Genomic DNA, 18,665 nt, shown 5'->3' with positions numbered 1-18,665 from the left:
GCAGCTGGTATACAGAATTTTATTAAAAAGGGAGATGTTGTGTAAATTTTTCTTGATCATAACAGTAGCAGTTCATCAAATGATGGAGAAGATTGTTAATACCAGGCATATATGAAGCATCAGCACACTTTCTGCACTTTTAAGAGCCAGTATTTACATCATTCCTTTAGTGAACCAGCTGGTGAAACAACACAATGCAGACATTGTAGACAACGCTAACAACAGCCGCAAAACAACATCACCTTAGTGAATACCCTCACAATCTGTCCATATCACTTTCCAAGCTCTATATTTCCTGCAGCTCTATATGCAGGCTGTCAGAGTAGATTGTACACTGCTCTGTAATTGAGATAAGTTTGTGTTGTGTAGCTGGAGACACGTGTCTCCTCTGTGGTGAGTCTTGGCAGTGTTCAAAATGGCTTCTTTTACTCAGGATCCATGTTGGAAACCAAGTCTTGTGCTTATGTAGGAGGAATAACACAACATATTCCCAAAAACTCCTATGCCAGATATTTATCTTTTGATAGTGACATGGCTATTTTAAGCTGCTATCAGAGGATGAAACCAAGGATCTGGGTGCACTTAAGCAGCTATGGATGAGAGCAGATCATCATGTTTTTTTAGTTGTTTTACAGAGGCTGGTTTTGCCTTGTATAAGTGCCACTTGTGTCACATGACCTAGGTATGGAATCCAAAGAGGTCAGTACAAAGGTGTTAATCTTGGGTAATATTTGGAATGAGATACTAGCATACTTCTTACTGCACACTGCACAGTATACAGTGCTTACTGCCTACTGTTATTACTGCATGCAGTATGCATCAATAAAACTTCTCAAAGGGATAGTTCACCCAAAAATGAAAATTCTCATCATTTACTCACCCTAATGCCATCCCAGATGTGTATGGCTTTCTTTCTTCAGCAGAACACAAACAAAGATATTTAGAAAAATATCTCAGCTCTGTAGGTCCATACAATGCAAATTAATGGTGATCATACTTTTGTAGCTCCAAAAATCATATAAAGCAAACATAAAAGTAATCCATAAGACTCCGCTGTCAAATCCATATCTTCAGAAGTGATATAATATGTGTTAGGGGGGTTAGGGTTAACCCTAACTTTCAGATGTGAAAGTGAAACTAAACAGGCAATGCATGTGACTTTCAGGTGTAAAAGTGAGAGTTAAAGTGTAGATTTAGAGTAAATAAAGAACTTAAAATTTGTATCGGTTCCTCACCCACACCTATTATATTACTTCTGAAGATATGAATTTAAATTCTGGAGTATTATGGATTACTTTTATGTTTGCTTTTGCTACAAAGGTCTGATCACAATTCACTTTCATTGCATGGACCTACAGAGCTGAGATATTCCTCTAAAAACCTTTGTTTGTGTTCTGCAGAAGAAAGTAAGTCTTACACATCTAGGATGGCATGAGGGTAAGTAAATGATGAGAGAATTTTCATTTTTGGGTGAACTGTCCCTTTAAACAATAGTGTTATTGTTGTGTCATGACAATATGTTGCAAGTGGTGTCCAGTTATTATAGTGGAAATAAAAACTGTTATTTTGTGTTCTCAATTGTTGTGTAAAAATGTCACGATTTTCTGCAATTTGATCAAATAATGAATCAAGAAAGAAATTGCAGTTGATATTAATTTTGATTCATTCATCACGCCAGAAATGGATGGTCAAGTTGAGTGCATTGCACTTGCATTGCAAGAAGTATTCTGTGTTCTGTGTTGTATACTACATATTTTGGCAACTGTCACCTGGGTGTTCCATGCATACACAAAATTGGCATACTGCAAACAGTATATATACAAACAGTGTACATGCAGCAAAAATAGTACAAGCAGTGTGGTCGTATGCTATTTTGAGCATAGCCTGACATCACATTACTAAAGAGAGATAGAGAGAGCACAAAATGTGTGTTGGTGTTCCAGAGGGGACAGAAAGTAAGTTGCAAGGGCACGGGAAAGAAAGCCCACTGAATATTGTGGACATTTGCAGGCAAGGAGCTAAAGGAATGCTCGCACAGATATCTAGGATTCCAGTCTTCTGGATTAAGCTTTAAGCTCCTTTAAAAACGAGTTGATTAGTTTTGAGACTTTACCTCATTTAATGCTCTGTTAATCAGCTTCATTAAGTCCAGGGTGAGGGCGGGCACACCAACCGATTTTATTTAAATGAATACAAGTGAATCACTTCATTTTGTAATCACTGTCCCTTGAAAGAACTCTTGTTTAATGCAGTCTTCTCTACCTGGTGGTAAAAACACTAAAGAATTTGTGACAGATACACCTACCTGCATATGGTGTGTCTGCTGTTATGGGCCTTTTCTGTCAATTGCAAGTGTGCATTTATACCTAATATAAATATGATTTACAGGGCATTCACACTAGCCGCATTTACACAAGGTAGACTGATTAATCGGTTCTGATAGTTGTTTTTGGAAATATTGATTATCTGCAAAAATCTATGTAATTTTGGTTGCACAATAAACTGCTTTTGGGATGTTATTTATTTCGGACTCTTGTGCCTCAATGTCTGTTCCCGTCATAGTAAGGAAAGACTAAAAACATTTGTATCAATCTATAAAGCATTTCTTTTTTTTTTTTTTATAACTATCAGCCAATTCATTGGTTATCTGCCTTTTCCACTACCTTAGTTATCGGTATCTGCTAAATCCACAATCGGTCCACCTCTAATTTACAAAACTGTCAACAAATCTGTTTTTTTTTTTGTTTTTTTTTCTCACCAATATCTGGCAAAGATCTATTCTTGTCGCATGCTTGAAAACGGCTTAAACACATGTGAGATTGGATCCAATATGATTTCAAATGGTGGTTCTACTGTAAATTCAATACATATCTGATATCTGGTCATCTGACCTTCATCTATCGATCCAGATCCAATCCTATGTGTCAAAATACTGGAACTGTGAATTAAAATAATATTCTGGGTTCAATAGAAGTTAAGCTCATTCAACAGCATTTGTGGCATAATAATGATTACCATAAAAATTCATTTTGACCTGCCCCTCCTTTTCTTTTTAAAAAAATAAATAAATAAAATAAAATAAAGCTAAAATCTGTGTTACAGTAAGGCACTTACAGTGGAAGTGAATGGGGGCCAATCCATAAACATTAAAATACTATTTCAAATGTTTAGCCACAAGACATAAACAGTATGTGTGTAAACATGATTGTAGTGAATAAAATCACTTACTAGCCTTTTCTTTGTAAAGTTGTGGCCAATTTTACAACTTTGTTACCATGACGATGTAATGTCAACAAACCCTAAAATGACTTTACCTAATAATGATGATTTATACAACTTTAAAGCTCAAATAATACACAAGTTTTAACAGAAGAATTAATGTAAGTGCATTTATAAAATAATAAACTTCACATTTCTGTCTCCAAAAATTGGTTTCACTGTAAAAGTTTCACTGTAACCTAAATTTTTGCTTTAGTTTTTTTTAAAGAAAAGGAGGGACGAGCCAAAATGTTTTTTTTTTTGTTTTTTTTTTGTAATCAACATTATGCCACAATTGCTGTCAATTGAGCTTAATTTGTATTAAACCCGGAATATTCCTTTAAGTCTTGCACTGTAAAGACTGCAATGACAGTGAATTGCAGCAACTAAGTGACTAAAGTCATTCATTTTCAGTGAAAGTTTGCTATTTGTGGTGGCATGGCCAACAGCAACCATTGGTGACTTGGCAACCTCCAGTGATTAAAACACTGTCTGGTGAATGCACCATTTTAATGTTAGATTATAGCTTACATAAACACACTTAACATATCACATATACTCTTCATGCTATGTTCAACAGATCTGACCCTAGGCAATGTTTTTGTCCTCCAAAATATATAGCGTGCAGTGGTGTCGTTATCGGTGAATTAGCACATTCATATGAAGGCATGTCATTAGATACTCAGGGATTTTAAGTTGCCTGGATGAAAACAATGGCCATTAAAAATCATTGCTGAATGTCTTGACAGAACAAGAGGAGTATGTTTCCACATCTATCCCCATCATTCTCTGACATGCACAAATGTTAATGTCATCATAAATCTATGACATTTTCATGTTTGTGGCCATGGTTACATTAAACCTAATGAGGCAACACTATCATGGGCTCTGTGTGGAACTCTTGTCCCGTATTATGTCTTAAATAGTAGTAGACCAATAAGGCTTTTTCAATGCCATTTTTGTCTATCTGAATATGTGTATTTAAATGATACCCATAATTTTTATGTGGGGATCACAAAGTTTAATTTGTTATCTTGATAAAAACTTCATTATTTTATCTTGATAAATGTTTTTATTTTATTTTTTTACATTTATTCTATAGAAATGTATTCAACAGAATATTAACTTAAAATTCACTAATCATATTTGTAAACCAAAAATGTGAACTCCAAATTTACGACTTAATTGTAAATCGTTAATTGATCAAGTGACGAGGGTTATCCGCTGATGCCAATAAACGTAAACAGTTTGGCTGAGATAAATGAGAGATTTCTCTCTAGTTCTCTCTAGGATTTTAATAATTTTTTGTTACAGTATATTGTTTATCTTACTCTCTCTCTCTCTCTCTCTCTCTCTCTCTCTCTCTCTCTCTCTCTTTCAGGAGTTGAAAATCTGTATGAAAGAGCTCTGTATATTCGTAAGATTCTCTTGACTGTGCCCAGATCAGTGCTTGTGGTCATGCGTTATCTGTTCGCCTTCCTCAACCAGTAAGTATTGAATGTTCTCAAACATTCAAAGCTATGAAAAGTGTTTGAAATGATTTATGTGGTGTATTATTCATAAATTATTTGCTGCCTTCAGTTAAAAACCAATAGAACTCAAGCATTTCCATAACTTGCATGATTATTTCTGTATTTATAGACATTTCTAGTCATGTAACCATTAAATCCAAGACAGCGTTTCTAGATACAAGAATATGAAGCACTTACAAATCTAATATGCACATTGTCATTGTGTTATGGTAAAATCCAGAAAATAAAGAGTTCTTTCTCTGTTCTGAAGAAAGATACAACCCTACTTTGAGATTAATGGGATAGTTCGCCCAAAAATGAAAATTCTCTCATCCTTTTCTCACCCTCATGCCATCCCAGATGTGAATGACTTTCTTTCTTCTGCAGAAACCAAACAAAGATTTTTAGAAGAATATCTCAGCTCTATTGTTCCTCATAATGCAAGCGAATGGTGACCAAAATTTTGAAGGTCCAAAAAGCACATAAAGGAAGCATAAAAGTAATCCATATGACTCCAGTGGTTTAATCCATGTCTTCTGAAGCGATGTAATCATTTTTTGTTGAGAATAGACCAAAATGTAACTTTTTTTTTTTTTTTTTTTCACTGTACATCTTGCCATTGTAGTCACAAGGAAGAATCATGATTTCAAGATCGATTACACTTCCTAGCGCTTGACGCATGAGGCATCCCAGGGGACACACAAACTAATAAAATGTATACACTGAATGCACTGTAACTCGCTTTGGATAAAAGCGTCTGCCAAATGCATAAATGTATAATAGCAGTCAAATTGACTGACTGTTTTCCACAAAACTTAAACAGGAAATCTCAGTCAGAGGAACAGAGAGTGCTGACATTCAGTAGGATATGTTTGGTTCGTTAACCAGAGTCTTTAGAAACCATCACTGTCAAACAGAACAGAGGAGTAGTGCCCATTCTTTCCACATGAATGAATCTCACTCATAATTAATTCACTTGTTCACACAGTTCAGTTAGTGCAAGCCACTGCTTTTTTGTTTGTTCAGCTACATCTCCTCGAGCTAATGGAGCGGTGTACTGGTTCACTCTGAAGTAGTATTCCAATTTGGCATCCAATTACAAAAATGTCTCAAAACAATCTGATTTTAAAGAACCCATAAAATCAGAACTGGAGTTTGTGGCTTTTAGTCCATGTCTGTTAGCTTTGAAGTCATTTATATGCTAGTGTACTTCTAAAAAATGACAAAATAAGCCTTTAAAATTGACAGTCTTTCTCTTCTTTGAAAACAGACCAAAATATTGATGACTCATCTTGCACTACACAGTTTTGTCCAGTAAAACGCTCCCTAGAATTACAATGTCCCTGCAACTGACTAGGAATTAGCAATTTATGGTAATGGCTGACATAACTGAAGACTTTTGGCTATTTAAAGGTAAATGGGACAAGCCCTTCGATATGTCCCATCCAAACATCCCATTTCAATAGTAGAATAGTAAAGAATTGACATGTCTTTAAATGCATCCCTCTAAGGCTCTTGCTTTTGTGCTAGTTGTTCTCAGACATGTAAGTCATGTGTAATACAATTATTATGCCAAATGTCCTGATTGCTTGCTCCTGTTTCCTGCAGCCTGTCCCAGTACAGTGATGAGAATATGATGGACCCCTATAATTTGGCCATCTGCTTTGGGCCCACCCTCATGCCCACCCCAGACACGCAGGACCAGGTCTCCTGCCAGGCCCATGTCAATGAGGTCATCAAAACCATCATCATCCACAATGAGACCATCTTTCCTGACACAAAGGAGCTTGATGGCCCCTTGTATGAGAAGTGTATGGCAGGTGGCGACTATTGGTGAGTGCTGTGATGGAAGAAATTTGTTTAGTGCGTTCATTTATTATTTATTAATTATTGTCTGGACAGCTCTGTCTGGGTAAGTGAGGGAGGGGTGGTGTGGGGCCTGGTGGTTAAAGATATGGGCTGGTAATGTTGCAACCATCCAGAACACCCTAGTAACCATCCAGCAACACCCTGGCGACTGGCAACAACACACTAGCATCCTGGCTGTGACTTTTGCACAACTTTTTGCATGTAAAAATCTAGTCAGTAAGACCTACAGTGAAACACAGATTTTGTTGGTACAGTTTTGAGATGTGACATTTCTAGTTGTTTGGCATTAGAGACAAGATAAGTACCTACCTACAATTAAGGTTTGAAAGGGGAAAAAATTGTGCAACTTGCATAACTTATAGTAACTGAGTATGGATTCTGGTAATCACAGCAAATGATTTTCTTCCGAACTGTAAAGTAGCTGAAATTGATGTTTAAAAATGGCTGACCAGATGTTCAGTATTGGTATTTAAATTTTATCTTTGTGAGGATATGGCAGGCCCAAGGCCAAAGGTTTGTGATTAAGACAAACTGGTTATCACAGGTTTGTGCGCCGAGATGCAGCGGTCGACAGGTCCAGATGTGTCTGAGCTGTGTTTGGACTCTGTGTGGGTAATTATGTGAAATGATGAGGTGCCATCAGGGAACTCTTTAGATCAGGTAGGAAATGTTTTAGAGGCTAAAGGGTTCAGTAACTAGGAGAACCAGACTGAAACCATCTTGGTAATTGCCGTCATTAAGGTATGGAAAGATCGCCAGCCAATCCAGCGTAATATTTTATTTATTTATTTTTTCAAAATACACAGTGGGGTTTAAAAGTCCACATTGAAAATCTGGGATTCCAAATCCCAGAAAATTACCAGAAAGTTGTAGGATTTTAACTAAAATAAAGCAACATCAGCAGAATTAGAAATATTTAAGATTGTAGGCCACCATGTTAACAACTTGGTCTACAATAATCTTTCGATTTACAAGAGGTCAGATGACCTTGCTTCCATTAAAACACACAAGATGCTCTTTGAAACATTCTCAAATCATGCTGGATAACATAAATCTTCAGGTTTTGACAAACTTGTGGAGTCAATGCCAGCTCGAGTGCATGCTTTTATTTAAGCAATAGGTAGGACAAACCAAATACTAAGAAATTTTGAAATTCTGAACATTTTACAATTCAACATCTAACTCAAATTTTTACGCTGATAATGTAATTTGTAGTGGGGAAAAACTGTATTAATAAAAAAAAAAACAAAAAAAAAAAAAACATTCAAAATAGAAGCATTTTAACTAGTGAACTCAGACTTTTGCACCCAACTGTACATGGAGGAGAAGAGGAAAGAGGAATTTTCTGCCAGCTCATCCGCTGTGTGCGTGCATATATGTGTTGTCTTAAAAAAGAGTGGCTCAACTCAGCCTCCCCACAAACTGAAGCAAAACACCTGCCACTGCAAGCATCTGTTCTTAAGCTCTTCATATGATACCGTCTCTTTAAAGTAATAGTGTACCCAACAAGAAAAAAAAAGTGGTCTTATGTTCCAAACCTGTATAAAACCTTTCTTCAGTAGAACACAAAAGGAGATGTTAGACAGTATAGGCTGACAGCCACAGTCACCATTCTCTTTCATAGTATGGAAAGAAGATGCATTGAAAGTCAAGGGTGACCGAGGCTGTCAGCCTATACTGTCTAACATCTCCTTTTGTGTTCCACTGAAGAAGTAATGTCATAAGGGTGAGTAATTGAAAACAGAAGTTTTATTTTGGGGGTTAACTATCCATTTAAACTCGGCAAAGTGAGTTCTTATATTTTCTCCTGTGGTGGCATGGCATGTGGGAGTGGCAGTGCTCAGATTGAAATGGCTTTACTGTGTGTCAGAGGTAATCTGTGAAGGGCATTAGTGCCAGTCTCAGTAACCATGCTGTGCCACTGCCAGAATCTCAATCGCCCTCCACAACTCCTCCTGCATACTAATGACAGCCTCTGTACTTTTTGCTTGACAGAGGGTTTTACTCTGGCTGTTACTTTACCCACTCTGTTTTTCCCCCGTGTATTTGTTTTGCACCCATTTCATTATTTATTTATTTATTATTATCATTATTAAAATGTTAGTTTGGAACAATTCATACTTAAGCGTCACAATTTATGTACAAAACTAATTTCATGCATTTCACCAAAGGCCTTAAATCAAAGGTATTTAGGATAATGTAAAATATGGATTCAGTCTGGTGTGTCCAAATTTGAATCAATGAATCATTCTGGCTCTAAATTCTGATTGGATGAGCCATGTTCGAAGCCTCCTAAGAAGTCAGTGGATGCACACCTGTGACTGCACTTCATTTGAATTCTATATTAATGCACAAAGTAGCTTCAAACCATTGAAATGCTAAAGAACCCTTTCACTTGGTGGGAGAATTATTTATTGTGATTATCATTAATGCATTTGATTATTTATTGTACATATGTGTCTTTTATGATGTTGCTGTTGCTGCCATTTTAAAAGCAATAAGCCACTTGAGGCTGTCCATTATCATTTTATTACAATTAAGAGGGTTTTAGGTAGTCTGCTTCACGTTGCACATAATAGCAACCTTTAACCATGGTGACAACACAGTAAAGCATGGCGCCTCATGATGTTCATGGATTGTCTCGTCTTTTCGTGTTTTCTTGCAGTGAGAGTCCGTACAGTGAACATGGAGCTCTAGAAGAGGTTGACCAGGATGGAGGAACGGAGACCCACACCAGTGAAGATGGTATGTCTATTTTGTTACCCACACTGTGAAAGGATATATCCTGAATGACATCCCTTGCCAATGTAAGTGTAACACTGTTAAAGTGCTGTGATGAGGTCAATGGGTTAGGTTATCTTTTCTAGGTTGAAAAGGTTGTCTTATCAGTGACCTTACATTCTTTTCATTGGCTCAGCTGGACTTCAGCCAATGAGCATCGACTCTCTAGATTGGTTAGGAAGGGGTTTTTAATCAAGCATGTTAAATGCGCTCGCCAGCATTAGGTGCTTGCCAGTGCCACAGGATCGATATACATCTGTAATGGTGATATAAATAATCCATTTGAATGATAATTAATAAGATGCATAAAATTGATTCATTTAAATGTAAACTCATTTTACTCTGTGTTTATTGGAAAACAGAAAATGTGTGCTCTCTATTGATTGGGCTGATGGTAGATTTTCGAACTGACACTAGACGAAATGACCGCTGATATTAATCGGCCAGTCGGGCACATTTATCAACCAATGTCAAAAATCTCAAGGGCCAGATATCATCTGATTAATCAGCCTAAGCAAAATATCACTTGCCACATGTGAAGTATGCATTTCTATGCCTCAAACTGAAGCTTTCATGTAATTTTACTAAAAACAAAACAAACAAAAAAAGTTCTTTAAAGACTTTAAACTCACTGTCACAGACAAACATAAACCAAATGCTTGGCTCATCTATGACATATGGACCAATTCCCGAGTCTAATATGAGAAATAAATGGTGCTTTTCAGGCTGTGAAGACTATATACTGTAGTGTTTCATTTTAATTTTTTTTTTCACAATTTTGTCGCTGACCTGCATGCTACCCTTCTGAAAATAGACACATTTCCTGTCTCCTTCTGTAACAATGCCTGTTTTCTTCTGCTTGATTTAATATGAGCAGTGGGAAGTCTGCTTTTGCCATAGCTACGATTTCGATGACAGACAAAACCGACTGTTTAATCCTATTGTTCAAGAATGAACGTTTATGCAGGGAGTTCATTCTTTATTCTCAGACTTGAATAATTGTCGCAAAAATACTGTAAACAAATTAACTTTGTGATAGTAACCTTATGTTGTTCCAAACCTGTATGAGTTTCTTTCTTTCTTTCTTTTAAACACAAAAGGAGATGTTAAAAGAATGTTCCGGTTTCAATACAAGTTAAGCTCAATTGACAGCATTTGTGGCATATTTTTGATTACAACAATATTTTATTTTGACTCGTCCCTCCTTTAAAAAAATAAAAAAATCTTGGTTACAGTGGTGCTGTTACAATAGAAGTGAATGGGGGCCTTTTTTTGAACATTGAAATACTCACTGTTTCAAAAGTTTAGCCACAAGACATAAACAATATGCGAGTAAACATGATTTTAGTGTGATAAAATCACTTACTAACCTTTTCTGTGTAAAGTTATAGCCAATTTGACAACTTCATTCCCATGACGATGTAATGTCAACAAACCTTAAAACCCTAAAATGACTGTAAAATGACAATTGAAACAACTTTACAGCTCAAATATTAGCTTTAACAGAAGAATTCATTTAAGTACTTTTATAAAATTATAAGCTTCACATTTCTGTGTTTAAACCCTCCAAAAATTGGCCGCATTCACTTCCATTGTAAGTGCCTCACTGAAACCTAAATTTTTGCTTTTTTTTATTTTTATTTTTTTTAAAGAAAAGGAGGGACAAATTGAAATAATGTTTTGTAGTAATCAACATTATGCCACAAATGCTGTCGACTGAGCTTAACTTGTATTGAACTCGAATTGTATTGAATATTCCTTTACGCAGAATGTTAGCCTCAGTCACCATTCACTTTCATTGTATGGAAAAAAGATGTAATGAAAGTGAATGGTGACTGAGGCTAACATTCTGCTTAACATCTCCTTTTGTGTTCCACAGAAGCAAGAAAGTCACACAGGTTTTGAACAAAATGAGGGTGGGTAAATCATGAAACAAATTACATTTTTTGGTGAACTATGCTTTTAAGACTGGACCTGTGCTTAAACAGCTTGAGACTTGTGTCTAAACCTGACATCATACCATCATCAATCATCCAATCGCTGCTTCTCTAAACACTGCCAAACAGACAGATCTCATATCTGCAGTAATATAAACAGAACCCAAAAGCTCTGCCGTTCTATTCATTCATAGGTTATTGCACACAAGTGTGTCATTTATGTCTGTAAATCACCATCAGACCTCCAGATCTGCATCTCTGCATGTTGAAGATTAGTTTTGACGGTTCCCATCTCACTGTCTATTTAAAACTCATGCATCTGTCATATTTATTCAGTCCCGAGCACTGAGAAGCCTGATACTGCAAGTAATGTATGTCATGGTTTCCATTAACTAACACAGATGTGCTGATACATAACTGACCTGCAAGATTGTTAAATCACTCTCAACTTCCATGGTTTTGCTCCAAATATTTTCCTCGTGGAGGTAATGAAGTTCTTACCACAGAGACTCTTTAAGGAATGCTTATACTTTTCCTTGCAGGCACTGTAAAAAGTGTGCAGCATTATGTTGACATTCCTCAAAAATTCTGGTTAGGGTTTTTTATAATCCAATAAACCTAATTTAACTTCCACAATGTTTTCAGCCTTTCAGCCCAAAGATCATAACTTACAGACTCCATTAAACATTAACTTTGTTTTATTGATCATTTCAGTCATAGGAGGCATATATATTTTTGAAAGCTGTATATTTGTGAAATGTAAGATTTACCTTTAAAAATTGCCCTTTGACTTACATTCATAAAATGTACAGCATTCAAAATGTAACTGACAGCGATGACAGTATTTGCATACTGAATTATGATTGACCCACTGATCTATAAGATTATATATTATAATAATGTATTATATATAAATATTATATAGTAATTATAATATCATATTATCTATATAGATATATATTATTATATATGATCTATATTATTGATCAGTGGATCCAGTTGATCCATTTATAACAAAACTACCTGAAACTTTAACACTGCTCTTTTGCTACCTTTTGTTCAAATCTAGTTTTCTTTTGCATTGCTGCAAATGGCCAGAAATCTCAATTATGGGTATGTCCCTAACAATGTATTTTGTTTCAGTTTCATAAAAAAAAATGCATAAGATTACCTTCTTAAATCCTCTCTGAAAAGAGCCCTCTTTAGAGTTTTACATTTGCTTATCAGCTGCCATTATTATGGAGAATATGGAGAAGCCTGCCAAGGAACTGGTGCCTGGACTCTAAACATATAGCTACTGTATATCAGCCTGTTCAAGCCAGTGGCCATTGTAGCATCTGTCCTCAATCACTAATTCTGAAAGAGGGGATCATCTAGTCTCATTCTGGAAAATCTGCTTTGCTGAGTGATGGGACCCCTGCTATGCAATCAGTATAATTTACTCTCTCAAGTGGACTGAACGAGCAGATTGAATACACCCATGGGATGAAAACAGCTGCGGCCAGATTTACAAAACATTTTTAAGAATGACATTTTCCTTAACTACTCTTTTCTTCTTATATTCTAACTTAAAAGAAAAAGTTAAAAATATATTGTATTCCCAAAAAGACTTCTTAAAAGTTTTCTTTCTTTTTTAATAATAATGTATTGTACTTAGGAACATTCTTGCAAACTTTCAAACAGAACATTCAAACAAGAAAACTGTAGGGCAGGACCATTGGCAATAGTTTTGATTGTGGAAGTAGGTGTTACGTACCAGAGTTGACCCAGGTGGGTAGAGGGGCGGGCCTGAAAAGTAAGAGGGTTTTGTGATGTCAGTAGTAAGTAAAGTTGTTTCAAACGTGGAGCAAGTTATTACATTTCGATAAGGTTACCCTTTTTTTTCTCTTTTGAATAACGTGACCAAAGGTTTGTTCACAGCAAGACCAGGCTTTGTTTTAAGAATGTAAATGAGTCATGTTGACTTCAAGAAAGCATGAGTAGAAAGTATCTGTTCAACAACAGAGGAAACACTTTAAACTGTTACAACATGTGGTTTTGCTGCAAGACAACACATTTTTAACAGCCCCCTGATGTTGCAAAGAGCTGATTTTCTCCTCTAAATGGTAGTACCCCTGGAGTCTGCATGCATATCTCCATCAAAAGCATGTTAAAAAAAGGAAATGCAGCTTACAAACACAGTTTTTACTCTCAGTTTATTTTTCTCCTGGGTCTGCTTGCAGTCAGGGGTGCTGGTGGGTAAGTCACTGCTACAGCAGTATAACTTCAGCTGGAAAAAAAACAGCACGGGTTATTGGCTCTCCTCTGTGGCAACAATAGTTCCATATGGTACAATATGCAATGAACCAGGACAGGGTAGCAGATGCAGGAACAACACTTTAATGTCTGCGAGTAAAAATAGCACCATAATAATAAAATTACAGCCTCTTTAGACCTCCTGAATTAATAAAGAGTGCATTACTTAAGTGCCTTTATAAAATTTAGCAAGCAGGATTTTGGATCAAACAGTAACTGTAATTGAATGTCAGTAGAATGTACAGTATGATATATATCAAACTGTCTAGTTGTTGAAAATTGTTACAAATAGGGAAGAAATATCAGGCTCAATTCATGTTTTTATATGTTTAGCAATGGTTATGTTATGATGTATCTAAACGTCTAGGCAGTGTTAACGTTAACAAAAACTAAATACATTTTTTTTTATTATTTATTTATTTATAAAACTGAAATGATTGGAAAAAACTGACACTAAACTAAAATACTTTTTTCACAAAACCACCTAAAATAAAATGTAAATAACCTTATATATATTATTATTATTTTTTTTATACATGGTAGGGTAAATATGGGCAAAGTGGGACACTTTTGGACATTTTACTTTTCTTGACACTTTTAATTATGATCGAAATGCCACATAACATGACATTATAACTTTATATATAAAGCTTATCATGTCTCCTACTTTAGTCAATGCTGGGAAGAAGAACCTTTGAAATTGGGCAGTATTGGTAAAGTGGGATAGGAACAACTACCAACAAATTATTTGTATGTATATACATTGGCGGCCAAAAGTTTGGAATAATGTACAGATTTTGCTGTTTCGGAAGGAAATTGGTACTTTTATTCACCAAAGTGGCATTCAAATGATCAACTGATTTAGATGTACATCTGAACAAGAGGATAAGTACATCAGAGTCTCTAGTTTGAGAAACAGACGCCTCACATGTCCTCAGCTGACAGCTTCATTGAATTCTACCCGCTCAACACCAGTTTCATGTACAACAGTAAAGAGAAGACTCAGGGGTACAGGCCTTATGGGAAGAATTGCAAAGAAAAAGCCACTTTAGAAACAGAACAACAAAAAGAAAAGGTTAGAGTGGGCAAAGAAACACAGACATTGGACAACAGATAATTGGAAAAGAGTGTTATGGATCTTAACCCCATTGAGCTTTTGTGGGATCAGCTAGACTGTAAGGTGTGTGAGAAGTGACCGACGAGACAGCCATATCTATGGCAAGTGCTACAGGAAGTGTGGGGTGAAATGTCACCTGAGTATCTGGACAAACTGACAGCTAGAATGCCAAGGATCTGCAAAGCTGTCATTGCTGCACATGGAGGATTTTTTGATGAGAACTCTTTGAAGTAGTTTAAGAAGTTCTGAACATTTTTTTTCAAATTGTAATAGTAGTTTTTCACGTTATTAATGTCCTGACTATATATTGTGATCAGTTGAATGCCACTTTGGTGAATAAAAGTACCAATTTCTTTCCATAAGAGCAAAATCTGTACATTATTCCAAACTTTTGGGCCAGTGTGTGTGTATATATATATATATATATATATATATATATATATTCTTATACAACTCGCATCATAAATCACCATATGTAACTTTAACAAACTTGGCAGAATGTTAGCCTTTAACAACTGTTACTTTGTCACCTTAAAAAAACTGGCCTCAAATTTCAAATTACATTTACAGTCTATCTTAATTAAACATGAAAATGCCACATGATAGATGTAACACAAGATTGCCCTGAGAAATGTAATGATGTTAGACATTTTAAATTATACCACGCTTTAGCTTTGGCAGCCATAAAATACTAAAACTGAAACATTAAAAATGAACTAGTGTGAAAACTGATGAAAACTAACCTATGTAAATTGAAATAATTTGAATATAAAAATGAAATAAAAACAAAATAAAAAAATCCAAAACTATAATAACCCTGCTTCTAGGAAGCATTTTTGCTTGTCTGTAGTGCTTTGATACTCTCATTTTTGTATTTCTCTTCCTCTTTTTTTGATTGCTTCTCAAGATAAGCCCACACATAGCCTGGTAACTTCTTCCTAACTCAATCTGTCTGCTACTCTTGTTCACAAGCGCCATCCTGGCAGCACTATGATACATGAACAGGCTTTGCAAGGACACTGAGTAAATAAGAGTGTCTAACAGACAGAGATGGAGGAGAGACACGGACACGTGGACAGCTGATGGTCATATTGATCTCCACCCGGTCCTCTTTATTAATCAGGTGCCTGGACCCTATGTATTCACACAATAAACTCACGCCAGTCATGTCTCATTGACTCATTGTCATTTACAGATGGTAGAGAATGAAAAAGCATTTCCAATTATGTTTTGGGTCTCTCATTTGTTATAGGAGGCTTTTAGTGTCTTGCCAATGGAAGACCAATCTTGCTTATTTACAGTCTATGTCTGGAACAGTGGGGAAAGTCAGCTGTTCAGAAAAGCACTGCCTCATTTCAAGTGCTTTTGAGGGATTTTAAGGAATTTTAGCTAGATTTATTACAATATATACATTTAGTTTTACATCTGGCCAGCCCTTATGGATTATGATGCAGGAAAGAAAGGATACAGTTTCAAAATTGAATCCATACATATGTTCAAAACATGCTTTTAGTTGCATACAAAAAGTACAAACTGATCGCATAGGTTTTATGGAAATTGGAATCATTTGGTACCACTTTTTTTTTCTTTTTTGGACATTACCATGATAGTAATACCATTATATTTTTTTAAATACCTTGGAGTTCCATGTAAATAAAACATTATATAAATATGGTATGTACAAGAGTGTCAAATTATAAACTGCTAGTTTCAGTCCTATATGTATATATGTGTGTAAGTATATATGTGTATGTGTGTGTGTGTGTGTGGGGGGGGGGTGAGCAGGGTGGGGCCGAATGGTGTCTGGGCAGAGCAAGGCCGTGAAGATAAGTGGTGAATGACTGCGTAATGTGCCATGCTGCTTATGGAGGAGCTGACACATTACGTAGTCATTCATCACTTATCTTCACGGCCTCGCTCTGCCCAGACACCGCTCGAATTCTACCCGCTCAACACCAGTTTCATGTATAACAGTAAAGAGAAGACTCAGGGGTGCAGGCCTTATCTGAAGAATTGCAAAGAAAAAGCCATTTCTGAAACAGAACAACAAAAAGAAAAGGTTAGAGTGGGCAAAGAAACACAGACATTGGACAACAGATAACTGGAAAAGAGTGTTATGGATCTTAACCCCATTGAGCTTTTGTGGGATCAGCTAGACTGTAAGGTGTGTGAGAAGTGCCCGACAAGACAGCCACATCTATGGCAAGTGCTACAGGAAGTGTGGGGTGAAATGTCACCTGAGTATCTGGACAAACTGACAGCTAGAATGTCAAGGATCTGCAAAGATGTCATTGCTGCACGTGTTTTTTTTTTAATTTTTTTTATGAGAACTCTCTGAAGTAGTTTAAGAAGTTCTGAAAATTTTTTTCAAATTGTAATATTAATTTTTCACATTATTAATGTCCTGACTATATATTGTGATCAGTTGAATGCTACTTTTGTGAATAAAAGTACCAATTTCTTTCCATAAGAGCAAAATCTGTAGTGATTATATATAATGCCAGTGTATATTTATACAGTTGAAGTCAGAAGTTTACATACACCTTAGTCAAATACATTTAAACTCAGTTTTTCACAATTCCTGACATTTAATCTTAGAAAACTTTCCCTGTCTCTGGTCAGTTTGAATCACTTTATTTTAAGAATGTGAAATGTCAGAATAATAGTAGAGAGAATGATTTATTTCAGCTTTTCTTTCATCACATTCCTAGTAGGTCAGAAGTTTACATACACTTTGTTAGTATTTGGTAAGCATTGCCTTTAAATTGTTTAACTTGGATCAAACATTTTGGGTAGCCTTCCACAAGCTGTCTCACAATAAGTTGCTGGAATTTTGGCCCATTCCTCCAGACAGAACTGGTGTTACCGAGTCAGGTTTGTAGGCCTCCACGCTTATTCAGTTCTGCCCACACATTTTCTATTGGACTGAGGTTAGGGCTTTGTGATGGCCACGCCAATACCTTGACTTTGTTGTCCTTAAGCCATTTTGACACAACTTTGGAGGTATACTTGGGGTCATTGTCCATTTGGAAGACCCATTTGTGACTGAGCTTTAACTTCCTGGCTGATGTCTTGATGTTACTTCAATATATCCACATAATATTTCCTTCCACATGATGCCATCTATTTTGTGAAGTGCACCAGTCCCTCCTGCAGCAAAGCACTCCCACAACATAATGCTGCACAGGAAATTTCTCAAAAAAGTAAGATCTTTATACCCATGTGCACTTGCAAACTGTAGTCTGGCTTTTTTTATGGTGGTTTTGGAGCAGTGGCTTCTTCCTTGCTGAGCAGCCTTTCAGGTTATGTTGATATAGTGGTGGTGGCGTAGTGGGCTAAAGCACATAACTGGTAATCAGATTGCTGGTTCAATCCCCACAGCCATCACCATTGTGTCCTTGAGCAAGGCACTTAACTCCAGGTTGCTTCAGGGGGATTGTCCCTGTAATAAGTGCACTGTAAGTTGCTTTGGATAAAAGCATCTGCCAAATGCATAAATGTAAATATAGGACTTGTTTTACTGTAGAGAGAGATACTTGTCTACCTGTTTCCTCCTGCATCTTCACAAGATCCTTTGCTGTTGTTCTGGGATGGATTTGCGCTTTTCGCCCCAAAGTACGTTCATCTCTAGGAGACAGAATGCGTCTCCTTCCTGAGGTTGTGTGGTCCCATGGTGTTTATACTTGTGTACTATTGTTTGTACAGATGAACGTGGTACCTTCAGGTATATGGTAATTACTCCCAAGGATGAACCAGACTTGTGGAGGTCCACAATTTTTTTTCTGAGGTCTTGGCTGATTTATTTAGATTTTTCCTTGATGTCAAGCAAAGATGCACTGAGTTTGAAGGTAGGCCTTAAAATACATCCACAGGTACACCTCCAGTTGACTCCAATTA

The 18,665-nt window shown here is 36.3% G+C and overlaps 1 protein-coding gene across 2 annotated transcripts in view; it reads left to right on the top strand.

The window, feature by feature from the left end:
- Nucleotides 1-18,665, top strand: part of LOC127417281 (SLIT-ROBO Rho GTPase-activating protein 1-like) — a 153,270-nt gene that overhangs the window by 112,051 nt on the left and 22,554 nt on the right. For both annotated transcript variants that reach the window (XM_051657183.1, XM_051657185.1), the window contains exons 16-18: nucleotides 4,640-4,745; nucleotides 6,378-6,602; nucleotides 9,304-9,383. In XM_051657183.1, coding sequence (XP_051513143.1) covers nucleotides 4,640-4,745; nucleotides 6,378-6,602; nucleotides 9,304-9,383 — 411 coding nt within the window. The remainder of the gene's footprint in view (nucleotides 1-4,639; nucleotides 4,746-6,377; nucleotides 6,603-9,303; nucleotides 9,384-18,665) is intronic.

Source organism: Myxocyprinus asiaticus, chromosome 26 (genome assembly GCF_019703515.2).
Source record: "Myxocyprinus asiaticus isolate MX2 ecotype Aquarium Trade chromosome 26, UBuf_Myxa_2, whole genome shotgun sequence".
Taxonomy (NCBI): domain Eukaryota; kingdom Metazoa; phylum Chordata; class Actinopteri; order Cypriniformes; family Catostomidae; genus Myxocyprinus; species Myxocyprinus asiaticus.
Note: the sequence above shows the minus strand (reverse complement) of the source record. Positions and strands in the feature narration are given on the sequence as shown.